This window comes from Meleagris gallopavo, chromosome 4, assembly GCF_905368555.1.
Source record: "Meleagris gallopavo chromosome 4, MGAL_WU_HG_1.1, whole genome shotgun sequence".
Lineage (NCBI taxonomy): Eukaryota > Metazoa > Chordata > Aves > Galliformes > Phasianidae > Meleagris > Meleagris gallopavo.
Genome location: NC_139407.1, coordinates 10,415,252 through 10,429,851, shown reverse-complemented (window position 1 = coordinate 10,429,851; position 14,600 = coordinate 10,415,252). Strand labels below are relative to the sequence as shown.

The 14,600-nt window shown below is 44.5% G+C and overlaps 1 protein-coding gene across 7 annotated transcripts in view; it reads right to left on the bottom strand.

Annotated features, from left to right (window-relative positions):
* Positions 1–8,320, bottom strand: part of GAB1 (GRB2 associated binding protein 1) — a 96,528-nt gene extending 88,208 nt beyond the window's left edge. For 2 of the 7 annotated variants that reach the window (XM_085222130.1, XM_085222129.1), the window contains exon 1: positions 7,532–8,316. In XM_085222130.1, the coding sequence (XP_085078256.1) occupies positions 7,532–7,603 (72 nt within the window). In that variant the 5' untranslated portion in view covers positions 7,604–8,316. Of the gene's footprint in view, positions 1–7,531 lie in introns of all 7 variants that reach the window. The other 5 variants (XM_085222128.1, XM_085222127.1, XM_085222125.1 and 2 more) reach the window with 4 other exon arrangements.
* Positions 8,321–14,600: the final 6,280 nt, after the last annotated feature.

Sequence of the window (14,600 nt, the reverse complement as noted above, 5' to 3'; positions counted from 1 at the left end):
CTGTAACCCCAACGGAGAGAAACGTGCCTGCCCGCACCACTGAAACGCATCGCATTCCTTTTGGGGTGGAGACAGACTTACCCTGAAGGAAGGCAGGCAGCAGATCTGCCATCACCCTGCCCCAAGGCTGGCTGTGCTGGAAAGTGGGTGGGGAAGCAGATTTAGTCTGTGACAGCCACTATCTCCATTGCCACAAAGGTTTTATCTGTTGTTGTTTTCACTTATAAAAGAGCAGAACAACCATCACGTGATCACCTAGCCTGCTGGAAAAACTCAAGTGTCGAGAAAGATAGCTTGTGTCCTGCTACACAAGGTCATCCCTATAACCTACCACCATTCCCACCCACCTCTACCTGCAGAAAGCCACACGGCCTCCTCTGCAAACACCCTGACACCAAGATTTCTATTTCAAGCTTGCCAGTGGTTGGGAGATGACAAAAATGAGCTCCTTTAGAAAAAGCAGAGAAGACAAAGTTCACTCTTCAAGAATTTCCGTGAAGCGTAAAGCACAGCTCTCCAAAAAAGAATCTTTTTTAAAATGATTCTGCCAATAAAATGCTCCACTAGCAAAGCCCTTTTAAGTTCTTGACGTAGGACCTGAACGCAGCTGCACATGAGTGGCAGACTGCTAAACTAACTTGGCATGGTATCCCAGCAGAAGCATCTCCTCTTCAAGGCACGTTGCACAGCGTGGTGGCTTCACGCTGACAGCCTTCATCACATTGCTCTCTCACTCCCCCTCCTCGACTGAAGATGGCAGGAAGAAAATGTGATGGCGAAAATAAAGGCTGAAGGGGTGAGATCAGTTTAACTGAAGGGAAAAGAGAAAGCAACAAGCAAAGGCTGCACAGAAGCAAGTGACCTTCAGACATGTATTGGAAAGCAGGACTTCAATGAGCACAGCGGCTGATCGTGGGTTCAGAGCTCTCAGTACAAGAGCCCCCTCCTCCCTCCCAAAATGTGTCATTGCACGGTGTGCAATATCCCTCTGGTGGGTATAGGTCACTTGTCCTGGCTATGCCCCCGCCACAACTCTTCCCTACCCCCAGCCTCCTGGCTTCAGAGAGAACCCTACTGAGACGCCAGCACAGCTCAGCAACAGTGAGAACATCAGTGTGCTATCAGCTTCGTTGTAGCTACAGGTGCAGAGCACAATATCATACGGGCAGCTCCGGGGAGGTGAACTTCACCCCAGCCAAAGCCAGAACACAGAGAATTATTTGGTTACAAAGTGGGAGTTAAGCAGTCAGTTCAGTCCCTTTCATCTCAGTGAAAGTCACCATATGTGTATTTCCCTCGTGGATATTGCTAAGACAGTCAAACACTAAAATGTAGGATTATTTTTACAACTGAAAGCGAAGTGGCATGTTCCAAAATAAAACTTTTGTTAACAGCTGGAAGCAAGACCAAACACAAATACAAAACCAAGATTTTCTTAGAAGCCAGCAGAAAATACAACTACCATAAGCCTAATGCTATTTCTATGACTACAAATACTTTCTAAAGTACATAATGCAGAGAAATTAAAAAAACAAAACCCCTGCAATAGCCTCTTAAAGAACTGACAAAGAAGGAATTGCAAATAAACAGTACTTTCCTTTTGCTCTGGAAACAGCATAACTTTTTTCCTGCTCCCCAGCCCCCCAAAAAGAGAAATGTAGTACTGCCTTAGAAACACACAGGTTTTACATATGTGAATCTTACTTCACACTAGCGTCCCTAGAATAAGAGCAAATAACACTGAACCAACAATGTTCACCTGCATACAACATACCTGCCTTGACAAGACGATCCCTTTTTGTCTGATCTTTGTCTGCCTTGCTCAAGTAATTTGCATGACATAAGGTCTTCCCCTCCTAGTGAAATACTGCAATTAAATTGCAACAGATTAAATTGCTTCTATTGGCAATAAAATGATTAGTCACTGAAGCATGGAAAATTTTAAGGTCAGTTTAAAAAAAGGCTCAAAATGTTTGTCACTGCAATACTACAGAAGAAGTTAGGATGAAAGGTAAGGTGGTGTATCTTTGTTTCATCGGCTCCGTGGAAAAACAAATCCTGCATCCCACCAGCTGTACTTCTCTTCTTGATTTAAGAAAATACTTCACCCAATATAATTTGGTGAAGACTATTTTTTGGACTAGAAAAACCTAATAGCAAAACTAAATAAACATTAAATATCCAAACCAGAGCCCCCTACAGTAGATGAAATTACTCTCTTCCTTAAAACTACAACATCTTGAATCATTGATGCTCCTTCCACTTTTAAACCAAGACTCCATTCAAAGCCAGAAGCCCAAATCGAACAAGAAATGAATTGTCCTGGAGATCTACAAGATGACATTTGATTCTAAGCTATTGATCCAAAAGTCGTGTAAAAAAAAAAAAAAAAAAAAGGCAATTGAAACAACAAACAACAAAAACGAACATCACATCCCAGAAGCACGTGAGCAATCATTCCAAGATTTTAAGATTTTTTTTTTTTAAAGGACGCTGGAAATGATTTCCTAACATTCTCTTCCTTCTAAACGGGGGACAGTTCGGTACCAACAAAGAATGAAAACCAAAGGGTTACTACCCACCTGGATGGTGTCCTCATCGACCAAAAATAACACGGCTGTACAACCATTTGAGAGTAGTAAAGCACTTCCAGAGGGCTCCAAAATTGATGTTCACTTTGACAGTCAGGGCCTAGACCTTTTAGAGCTAAACTGGCCAATAAAAACATTCCTTTTTTCAAGGCACTCAATTCACATTTATTTTACATAGATGCCTTCCCTCACATTTGGACAATTGACTAAAACACCAAAAAATAAGGTCACCTCTGCTTAACTGCAAGTTAAATTTGGAGTATTTTATTATTTCCTTTGATTTGAAAGCAGGTATGGCTCAAACTCAGCATTCAACAGCGTTCAGGAAGATTTTATGCATATGTAGAATATCAGCTGTTACGCAGCATCACAAAAAGCTGGAAACAAGATGCACGGTGTATATCAATACAATACATTCTGTGAAAATGAGATTAACTTATCTTTCTTAGGACACGTATAAATGATGAATACTTGCACATGGAGTTCCACGCTGCAAAAGCGAGGTTTTCACCCAAAGAGTAAGCTTACAAACATCAGCATATCCCTAAAGTTATACCCAAGATTGTTTTAGCATCTTCCATCAGCGCACGCACACAACCTGCTTCTATTAGCAAAGCAAACGTTCAGTTTACTTCTGCTTTCCCATTTGTGGTTTAGGGTTTACTAACTGATGTTTAAAAATATCAAATGTCACGATACTGTTCCTGCACAGCGCATAGAAGAAGGGAAGGAATAGGTTTCCTTTCAGAACATAACGCTTCTACACTTCACTCCTGCAAAATCGTCAGCAACTCCAGGAGGAGCGAAGCACAACCAAGTTCAGAATACTAAGTTGGCACATCACATTACCTGGTTACAGCCATCTGCCTTGAGTTCTTCCCACTCACTTTTACAGGGACAGCACCCTGATGTCAAACCAGCTCATCTTGTTGTGGTGGTGTTGGTTTTTGGTTTTTTTTTTTATGATTGTGTGTAAATTGACTGGCTCCTTAGATTTGCTCACTAAACTGACACAAGATCACAAGAGGTTTGAACCCAAACAGGTGCCTTCCAGAAAAAGGGCTTTTGTCATGCACTGCAGCTTCTACGAGATTACAAATGTTCTGCTGAATAAAACATTTCTTAACGCCATTACATCTCTTAGCACATTTAAGTATTACTCAAGAGAGAGGAGCTACCCACACGATTAGTGCCAAAGACTAACTGCCAAACAAGACCAGAGCGAAAGATTCAGTTTTTAATACTGCCATACCTATACTGGCTTAAGACAAGGCTTTATAACGTCAATGGCTACATGAGTAGTCTGTCCCTTTTTTGGTTGCTGTCTGCAATTACGACCATTTGAATGAAAAGTAGAATGCCATGCGGCTGGGTCTGAAATACATCCGTACCCCCTGATCGCCTTGGGGAAATCAAGTTTACTTCTCATTTTTTCTCTCTTCATTTTTAAATAATTAAAAATGAGATTCATAATGGGAGTCAAATAGCCGAAAGGATTTTTAGTTACCAGCTAACCCAAAGAAGTGCTTTTTCTTCCTCCAATATAGTCCGTGAGATAGTTCTTATGAAATGTTACCTTCCATTTCAGTCTAAGTAGAATGTGTTAGAATATCAAGAATTATTATATTTTCACTTAGAAACACAAACCAGTGCAAAAAAAAGCTTCAGCTTCAGCTCTAACACACTTCATTTAAAAAAATAACAAGAAAATCACAGAACCACTTGCTCTTTACATCACTAGACCCTACAAATCAATTGTACAAATGAAGCACCAACACTAAAACCTTGATTTGAAGCATATCCAGTTGCCCTGCTGAGTCCCAGACACCACCCAAACGAAAGCAAAGTAGCCCTACATGAGAATTTAGAAGACTTACTACCATTCTCTCCAGTTTTTCTCCATAGCTGTACCAAGAGCAGCTGTGTTGAAGTATCTGGTGGCTTCCTAACACAATGGCAGTAAAATATTCTATATGCTGTTGCCACAAAGAATGAGTTACTTGAACAGGCACACACACTGCAATGAAACAGACCTGTGAAACCATGGTTTGCTATCACCAATTGGGGAAAAAAGGGATTTCCAATTAATCTTTAAAAGTAAGAGAACCAGAGCAGTAAAAGTACAAATTGGTGACAGCTGGTCAAGAAGTTCTCAGAACTGAAGGCAGCAGATGAAGTTAGGAAAGGAAACAATGCAGGATGTAACAGAAGTCACCACATTTAGTGTGCAGAAACAAGTTCTTCAGTGCGACTCGCACAGACACTGCCCAGGCTGCAGAGACTGGTGCAGGATTTAGCCCCACTTCCCTTTCCCTTTCTTTCTCCTAAAACTGCATCTTGATTTCAGAGCCGCAGCTGACACCAGAAGTTACTTTTATTTTCCCCCAAAATCTGTAGCTGAAAACCACCAGCCTGTCCCAGCAAATGAACTGTTGTGCACACCAGCTCCAGGAAGCCAACAACAGGTGCCAATGGTTATTGGAAAGTTACTGCTGTACCCAGAACTCACGAACGTGACATTAAAATAGAACTCCTTTTAAGAGGGGAAAAGATACGCATGGCATTAAGTCACACATCCGAGTAAATCTGATTTTTCCACCTGCAGGATCCTTTCCTTTCTTTTTTTAGCCTTCAAATGATTGTAAGCTTTAATACTGCATCCAACTATTTCAAACTAAAAACTGCAGTCCCTGCGAAACATATGTCTGTGCACTAGCTTCAAAGTGCTCCTTTTCACCCTTCCAAAGAACCGAAGCCATATTTAACTGAAATTTCAGACTTTTTATCTTCCTTCCCAGATGGTAACCTGGATTTGCCCCAACACTTGCATGCTAAAACTAATAGGGCATGAAGTTACAATTTTCCATATATACATGTGAAAAGTATGTGTTGCAGAGGAACAGTTTCCTATTGAAATCACTTTCCCATCTTTTCTTCTGGTACAGACTCTTGAAACATCACCAGGATAAAATATGGCTTCGAAAAAACACAGCTTTTCTGTGTCCCAGCGCAAGCATAGAATTACAGAGAGCAGGAGCCAAAGCTTCAATCAGCACGCTCACTTAAAATTTGCTCCCATTTGTCAACCTCTGCTTTGCTTAAAGATGGCTATTGCTTTTACGCCTTTAAAATGAACCTTTAGCCCACAACTGATCAGGCACCACAGGCAAGCAAGAGGAATTTTACTTCAAATCCTGCTTTCTCTTATACATGAGTGTACAAGCAGGATTCAGTTGGCAACGATGTGCAACTTATGACCTTATAGCCTCCAGTGCATCCAGGTGCTAAATCAAGTCCTGCTGATGTGAGCCTGCCATATGCTCACTCAACTCATACGCTGCATCCTCAAAAAGCAGATCCCTGTTTCACGTGAAAATAAATTAGTTTGTGAGGACAGAGTGCCACTTGACGAAAAGTATAGTCAGTTTTTCCCTCCAAGGTTCTGATGTTATTCTAATATGGAAGCAGAAGTACAATGAAATGACAGTTATGTGGGAAAAAAGCCAATGTCTTTAGGAACTCATTTCTGGTATCATTTTTGGACAGCAAACTCTTGCTTACACTTTCTTCATAATTAGTGAGACTGTACATTATTTGGAGCTTCAGAGGGAAATTAACTCGAGCTTGAGCAAAATGGAGTTTTCCCAACCGCTACAGAGTGGTACTGAGCGCACACTGAGTGGTATTGAGCGCACGCACGCACACACACACACAGAGGACCAGGCAAAAATGCAGCCCATGTCCAATCCACTAGGGAACCACAACCCTCCTGTATCCCATCAGGTCACAGTCTGCAGATCTGATCCTGCATCCTCTGCATTAATGGGATTTTTGCCATTGGGAACCGGTGAATGGACTATTCCTCTGTGTTGAAGTTTGAAGGGTCCCTTTTCACCAACTCCCTGAATGTAAAAAATTGTCCACAAAAGCAACAGTTCTTTTTCAAGAAGCGATCGTTAATCACTAACAGATGAAAAACAGAGTGGTTACACTCGGTTCCACGCTCATGAATCCTTAGATCAAGGTTTAGCTTGTTTCAAAAATACTGATAATTGCAAAGACCGTTTCTATTTCAATCCCACCTAACAGGCTTTAGGAAAATAAAAATTATTAAAAAAAATCTTTTCTTCGAGAGAGAGGAAAAAAAAAAACAAAACCAAAAAACACAACATTTAGTACCAATTACACGTAACCGTGGAGCTGTGCCGGTGCCAATGGGAAAGGGCCCGGCTCAGAGGCTCCTGGCATCACCCGCACCTCCTACGTGACCCGACAGCGGCCCGGCAGCACCCCGTGCCCCAGCCTGGCCGCTGCCCTGTCACCGAATCTGCCCTCTCAGCACACACGCTCCATTTTCCTGCGAACTTAAATGTCAGCTCCTCTAAAACATTCACTTCTGAGCAACGGCGGGCAGACAGGAAAAGAAAAAAAAGGCACGCTTCGTGCAACCTCCTTCCCCCCCCTTCTACTCCCCCCTCCCGATCTACAGAGCTCCGCTCCCAAGGGCAAAGGCTCCCGGCGGCGGGGAGGGCTCCGCGCAGGGCATCCCGGCGGCGGCACCCCATGGCCGAGAGCGACATTCCGCCGCTCCTCGAGCAGCCCCGGTCCCCGAGCAGCACCGGCGGCGGCGGCCGGCGAGTGTTTACGTTTAAAATACATCTACACGGAGCTCGGATCCAAAGGGAAGAAGGGAAAAAAACTCCGCCCCCCTCTCGCTCCCGATTCTCTCGGAAAAGCCATCGAAGCGAAGCAGAAACACCCGAGAGAAAAATAATAATAATAAAGAAAGAAAGAAGAAAAGGAAAGCGGGGTCGGGAAGGCGGCGGCGGGACGCTGCCGGCCGAAGGGCGCACCGTCCTGGCCCGGCGGGAGGAACCGCGCGGCGGAGGCCGGGCCGGACGGGGGGAGCGGGAGAGCCGCGAGGGGAAGGGGACACTCACGTAGCGCTTCAACTTCTTCTCCGGTGGGGACTTTCGGAGCCAGCCCGAGCAGACCACCTCCCCGCCGCTCATAGCTGGGCCGCCCGCCTCGTCCTCCTCCTCCTTCTCCTCCAGCGGCAGCGGCCGGGCCGGGCCGAGGGAGCCCCGAGACGCGGTGGCAGCACCGCGCCCGCTCCGGCCTCCTGGGGCTGCGGGGCGAGGGAAGGGGAGGGAGGGAGAAGGGATGGGCGCGGGCTGTGTGTGTCTGTGTCTCACGCACAACGAGCGGCCGGAGCGGAGGGTGAGCGGGACCGGGGCGGGAGGCTCCCCTTCCTCCTCCTCCTCCTCCCGCAGCCGCTGTCTCACATACGCATCGGGAGAGCCGACAGGGGCGGCCGCCGCCCCTCCGCCGCAACTCGAGCTCCGGCGTCCCGGGGCAGGCTGCGGCCGTCGCTCCGCCTGGCTGGCACCGCCCCGCACCCGGGGACCCTCCCGCCCCTCGGCCCCACTGCCTGGCGGGACGCTGCCTTCCTCCTCCTCCTCCTCCTTCTCCTCCCCCTCCTGCGCCGGGAGGAGGGGGAAACGGCCCCGCTGCCACCTCCTTCGGCGGGGCGGGAGCCACCGCCTCTCCCTCCTGTCCCGCCGCGGGGCCGGCTCTTCTCTGTCCCGGAGGGATCCGTCCCGCTCCTCGCGTACCCCACCCCTCAGCGGTGCCGGCACCTCCCCGCTCCACCCGCCCCCGGGTGTCCCGAGCGGCGGCAGCCCGAAACTCGGCCGGAGCCTCTCGCACAACGAGGGCCGGGCGGGGCGGGCACGCGTTTCCAGAGGCTGCTGGGAGCTGTAGTCGACAGGGAGGGAGCGGCCAAAGGGGAATGCGGCGGCGCGGTGGGACGGGCGCTGGCGGCGGCGGTGCGTTGAGGTGGGGGGGACGGGGGGAAAAAGACGGGAAAGAAGCGCAGCTCGTCTTTCCTAGCCCACCTCGAGTCGCTTTTAGGTCTGCTTTGGGGCGTGGGGGAGCGCTCAGGAGCGCGAGGAAGGCTCTGTGAGAGAGCGGCGATCTGAATAACAAAGCTGCGGCCGGAGCGGTGGTTAGCGCTGTGAAACGCACCGCAACACAGCTCATTAGAGATAAAAAGAGAAAGCTATAAAAACTGCATTAAAAACACCTCGGCGAAAGTCAGCTCCTCTCAGCAAGTCTGAAGTTGCCTCGACGAAAAAAAAAAAAAAAAAAAAAAAAAAAAGAAAGAAAGAAAAGGCGCAGTAGAAGTTGAGCTGTGAGCGCGGAGAAGCCGGCACCCGAAGCCTTGCCGAGCCAGTCGCTGCTGCCGCCGTCGGCTCCGCGCTCCGGGTGTGCGGGCTGAGCGCCTGCTGGGCTCCCCTTCGGCAGCCGCGACTCGTCACCGGCGGGGGAAGCGAGGAGGCTGATGTGTAAGGGGATCCCAAATGCCGTTCAGTTAAAAGACCAAACTCATTCAATAAGTCGTTTCTGATAATGCTCTCCGCCAAGAAAAAAAAAAAAAAAAGTTTCTACAACAAAAATGTAGGCTTGGTGGTTTGTTTTGTTTTCCCCTATGATTTAAAGGCAGGCTTTGGGATGGCCCCAGTGCCTGCTAGCAGCAGTGCTCTTCCACTGCAGACAACTAGTCCCCCTAGTGTGCCTTCGCTGCAGGAAGCGCGCTGCTGCTTGCTGGGATCCGTCAAGGTGCATTGTATTAGATTGCCAGACAGCGTCTGTATCATTTTACCGGGGTCATTTGCAAAAATAACAGGAAAATGAAAGGTGAAAGCCTGGAGCTTTTAAAAACCTGTGCAGATGTTCACCATAATTATTTTCTTTTATTCTTGAAGTGTTACAACTGGCGAAGCGCTATTAAGTACGAAAAGAATGGTGGTAAAAAAGCATAAGAACTCTGCCAAAAAAATAAATAAAAATTAAAGTAGTTGAACGTTGTCCTTTGTCAACATTAAAAGTGTGCGCATCCAAGCATCCAGGTGGTCGTCACTGACATCTCTGCACACCAACCCTCCAACTGCATCAGTGGGCTCCAGGAAGCACAAAAGAAGTGCTGTGATGTGTGGAGCTGGAGAAGATGAACTGAAACGGCAGTACTAGATTTAAGTTTTAAGCTGACTTTTGCTGTAACTCTTTTGTTTAAGCTGCTAGTGCATTTTTTTTAAGAATTTCCACATTATCTCCGAATGTCAGCTAAGACCACAATGTTTTCCACTCTTCTTTAGAAACCTGGAGACAATTTAGTGTTATCAGAGCACAAATATGTAGAATCAGTGTGAATAAAAATTCCATCATCGTCAGGATGTTATAGCACGATCCAATCGTCTGTTTAAATCCCACTAATTAGCCCTAATCTCAAGGGCAAATCAAATAAAGACAGTCTTTTGGCTTAAACAGATTTTACAGAAGCACCAACATAATGAGTTATCTAACCCGAAGACACACAATTGTCCAATTTCGAAACATTTATATATTTGTATATTAAAATACACTGAGACCAGTGTTGCCCTGGAGTCCAGCATTCATGTGTCACACAGCTTCAATTACAGTCCATTTTCTTGAAAATAGTTTTGCAGAGCCACATTCTGCATGTGAGTTTCGTCTCTGCTGTGGAATGATCAATCACAGGAGAAATAATGACAAAAATATAGCAATAAATAAGTAATAAAAACTTCCTTTTAGGCCATATCTTCTTGTTGAGTTGAGAATTGCCGAATTTAGTAATATGTCCAATACCAAAGAAAGATTTCCAAGTGACTAAGGTCATGTCTAATGGGATGATGCTTTTCTAATGACAGTAGATTTCCCTTCCTGCTCTAAGGCATTTGAATTACCCATTCCTGAAATTAGGATAAAAGTCGCAGAGACCTCCATCAAGAGTGGAAGTCTCGGCTAGTTTTCTTGCTGTGATTTGGCTTTGAGACTTAAAACAAGGCCAAGCACGGCCTGTTTTGACACTGTCCCAATCTCATGCAGGGAGGCATGGGCCCAGCTGATAACAGCATACTAGGGAAGCTAACATGGAGTCACTGTGTCACACTGCCCTTGGGCTGACTGGCTGCTGTGGCAGTGTGTCAGGATGCGGCTGCCCTCTCCTCTTGGTGCCTGCAGCTTATAACCATACAAGGGTGCTGTTATCCAGGAAGCTAGCAGAATAAAGATCCTTTGAGCTCAATTAATTGCACTGTGAGATCTTTTGTGTTTTTTTTCAAGGACTATCCTGAAGGGAAAAGGATTTACTTTGCCTTGCTAGCTTGTCAGTGATGGCCCAAAAAAATTTTTATGTGCACGCTATAATCAGTCGTGCTCTTCAGTTTTCTAAAGTCTTTGTTCTGAGACCTGATGCCTTTTTTTTTTCTCCACGAGTTTCCCTTGATTTACGCTGACTTTTTACTAGCAATAAGGAAACAATGCACTGCCACCAGTTATGTTGCAGAGGCTTTCCGCATTTCTAAAAAGGAAGCTTACAATTGGCATTTACGTGTAGCCAAGGAGCAGACGTGCCCAGCTGAGCTGTGAAAGAAGGGAGCTCGGCTGGAATTCCCACTGGCTATAATGCCAACATAACTCCAGGCCCAGCTTCTACACAGTTGCGTGTGTTACTATTTATGAATCCCTGTTGTCGTCCAACTCAGCATCCATTTTATGGTCAGACACTGCCATGAGCTGCGTTGTGTGGAACTCTGAACAAAACACTGCACTGACAAAGTGATACTGTGCCCTACTGTGCCCTGCTGTGCGACTGCTCTTGGCCCAGCACAGCTAATTGCCTTGGACATCAGGCGCCTCTGACTTGAGTTCTCTCAGTTGCTGCCTTCCTTCTATGAAAGATGCTTTCGTTCCTCTGCTGACTTGGTGTTCATTTATGAGTGCCTTCTAAAGTGTTTTAAATGGCTTCTCCAAAATTTCAGAATAGACTGTTTATATAGCTCACCACATAAAGTAGGTCATGTGTAAATCAATTTGCTCCTGGTTTGCCTGCCAAGTCCTCTTGACAAAGGAAACAGGAGCTGATAGATGAGGAGATTAAATTCATATGGATTTGTTTCTAAAAATATAAATGAAACTAATTTCTCATGCAAATGGCTTAGGAATTCTGGACTTGCATAATAAGACACCGCGTGCTACACGACTTTGTGTTGTATAATATGAAAAACTACACATTCCTCCAGTAGTTTCACACTGCTGCCTCGTTCAGCTGTGGCTCCTCCTAATGATGCCTGAGCTCTTCTATGCCCTCTCCATAAATAAAGCTTGAACTTTGTCACGCCACAAGAAACTTAAAACTCTAATGAAGAAAAAATGTATTTTATATCTCAGAATGCACTGCAAAACATGTTTGAATATTTATGCAACAGTGAATCGATGCAAAAATTTTTCAAGCTTGAAAAAAATCTCCAGACATTTGTTTTCTTCTCAGATCTCTCTCCCTTTAGTTCAGAAATACTCAATATTCAATTAAATATTCAATAAATTCAATCTGTGGAGTTCTTTTGTCACTGGATGACATCCAGTATTTATTAATTTCAGATTGTAGTTTTTTAGATCATTTGGTAAAGAGATTTAGGAAAGACTAATACAAACCAGATATAATTAAATGAGATGACTTAATACCCATACACTTCAGAATAGTTTACAAGTCACTAAACTACCTCTTGTCTGATTCTATTATTCCTTTCAATATTGATGCAGGTAAATAAAGTATACACTGCAAAACTCATTAAAAAAAAAAAAAGAGCAATTTTCAGTTCTTCATTGGTGTAATACACTGAAAATTCCCTTGTTATTTTTTTTAGAAAACTCTCCTTCCAGCTCCTGGAATGGAAATCCACTGATAAATGGTAGTCCTTTGTTTTTCGGAAGGGGATCAATTGCCTACCATGCTTCATGCAAGGGAGTAAGAAAGAAGGAGCAGACAGGCTGGGTGGCCAGCCATGCAGAAACGTCCTCAGATCTGTACTGTTTGAAAAAATGAATCAGCAATATTTTCCCTCCATAAGGACGATACCTTTGCACCTGTCCTAGGATGCTAAAAACAAGTCAGCTTCTTCTGGACACAGGAAGGATTTTACAAAGTTCTGCAGGATGGAAACTTAACAAGACAAGTTTGATTTCATCCTGTCATAGGAATACAAAATACCATAGATATGACTTCGCAGGAGAAACTATAATGCACGGTCATACGAGAGACCAGACTATGGTATGCGTAGCCAAGAATTCATCACCCAAACCCAAAGACACAAGGTGAAAGATGTATTAATTCTTCCCCTCCGAAAAATTATTGCAGTGTAGAGAGTAGGGGGAAACTAGTTAAAGGTGGAGAGACAGCAAATGAGACGATATTTTAGGATGGACGTTTCTGTGACAACATAAAGAAAAAATCCCAAAAAAGCACCTATCATCACAAAGCAGAGATGACAGCTAGAAAGTACCTTTATAACAAGTTCTCAGACCACAGAATCACGCATTGGAACCCAAACTCAGATTATTTGGGAGCTGCTGCTTTGCAGAGAAATTAGCACCACTATGAATTACCTTAAGGATACCTCCTTCAGAAATGATTAGCCTTCATTCTAATCAGTAGCTCTTCAGACAGCCACGTTTAATCTCTTCTGTCTCACTGGAAGAAAAAGAAATGCCTGCAACCCACCCTAATACTTTCTATCCAAGTAAAGGCAGTTCCAGGGTTGGTTCTGGCAATCACCTACAGCATCAGCCAAAGAGGAGTCCTATTGTATTTCGCCAACTAGCAGTGCAAGTCATCTAGGCTGGATTTCATCTTACTGTAGTCATCTACAGTGAGGTCGTTTGCATACGAGTTACTCATCTACACATCCTTTATAGTCAGTGGTGAGATATAACCAGATAGGATGCATTTTCTCTCTTCCAAAGGAAGATGTTTAAGGTGATTGGTTGAATTGCATTCTTGAAGTGCTTCTTTATCTCCACTGACAATAAGAAGAGTCAGAACAAGTAGCTTGGCAGGAGACAGACAGCTTTGCTAGTAAAATGTAAAGCTAGGTAAAATGAAACCTCAGCACCTAAGTCAGGAAACCAAATATATTCTCGGAGATGAATGCCATTCCAAAATCATTATTATGGTTATTATCGTTGTTGTTATTCTATTACCATAATTCAGTGACTAAAATATTAAGAGTCTAGTGTTTTTGAGAATTTTCAAGATCCTCAGATTTTATCAACGGCAGGAATAGGAGATCTACTAAACTTACAAATTAGATAAAAAGATTTGAAAAACAGGATCAAGCACTTAGCACCGGAGCCAGGACAATCCTTTCTAAGCAGAGCAATCAGGAGAGAAGCATCTTTTTGCAGTTGCTTATAAAAGCTTCAGTGCTTAGGCTTAAATCTCTCACAGCCCACTTCGTAGAAGATATAAATGTTTCTATCACTGTTTTTATTTAATCAACCCCTACAACAGTAACTGAGGTCTCTATAACAGTGACAGGCTGAGAGAGCTGGGAGTTTTCAGCCTGGAGAAGAGATGGCTCCAGGGGCACTTTATATAGGCCCTCCAGCACCTGAAGGAGGCCTACAGGAAAGCTAGGCAGGGACTTCTTAAGGTCATGTAGAGGCAAGACAAGGGAAAATGGCTTTAAACTGGAAGAGGGTAGATATAGACTAGATATTAGGAAGAAACTCTTTACAGTGAGGGCAATGAGACACTGGAACAAGTTGCCCAGTAAGGCTGTGAATGCCCTATCCCTGGAAGTACTCAAGGCCAGACTGGGTGGGGCTGTGAGGGGGAGACATCCCTGTCTATAGTAGGGGGGTTGCAACTAGATGATCTTAAGGGTCCCTCTCAACCCAAACCCTTACGTGATTTAAAAACACTCATAAGTGGAGTAGGAAGGTGTACTTCTTTTCTGCCTTTCCAAACAGAGAAACACATATCTGTGCAAGATTTTTATTATTTTATTTTAAATTTAAGTATTTCTACACTGGACTCAGTTTTCATGAGACGATATTTTTCCGTATATTTGAACTCTTTCAGGTTCAGTCTGTTGTTTTTTTTTCTGACTATTACATTGTCAGGAGCACATAGTGGAGTAAAGTGGA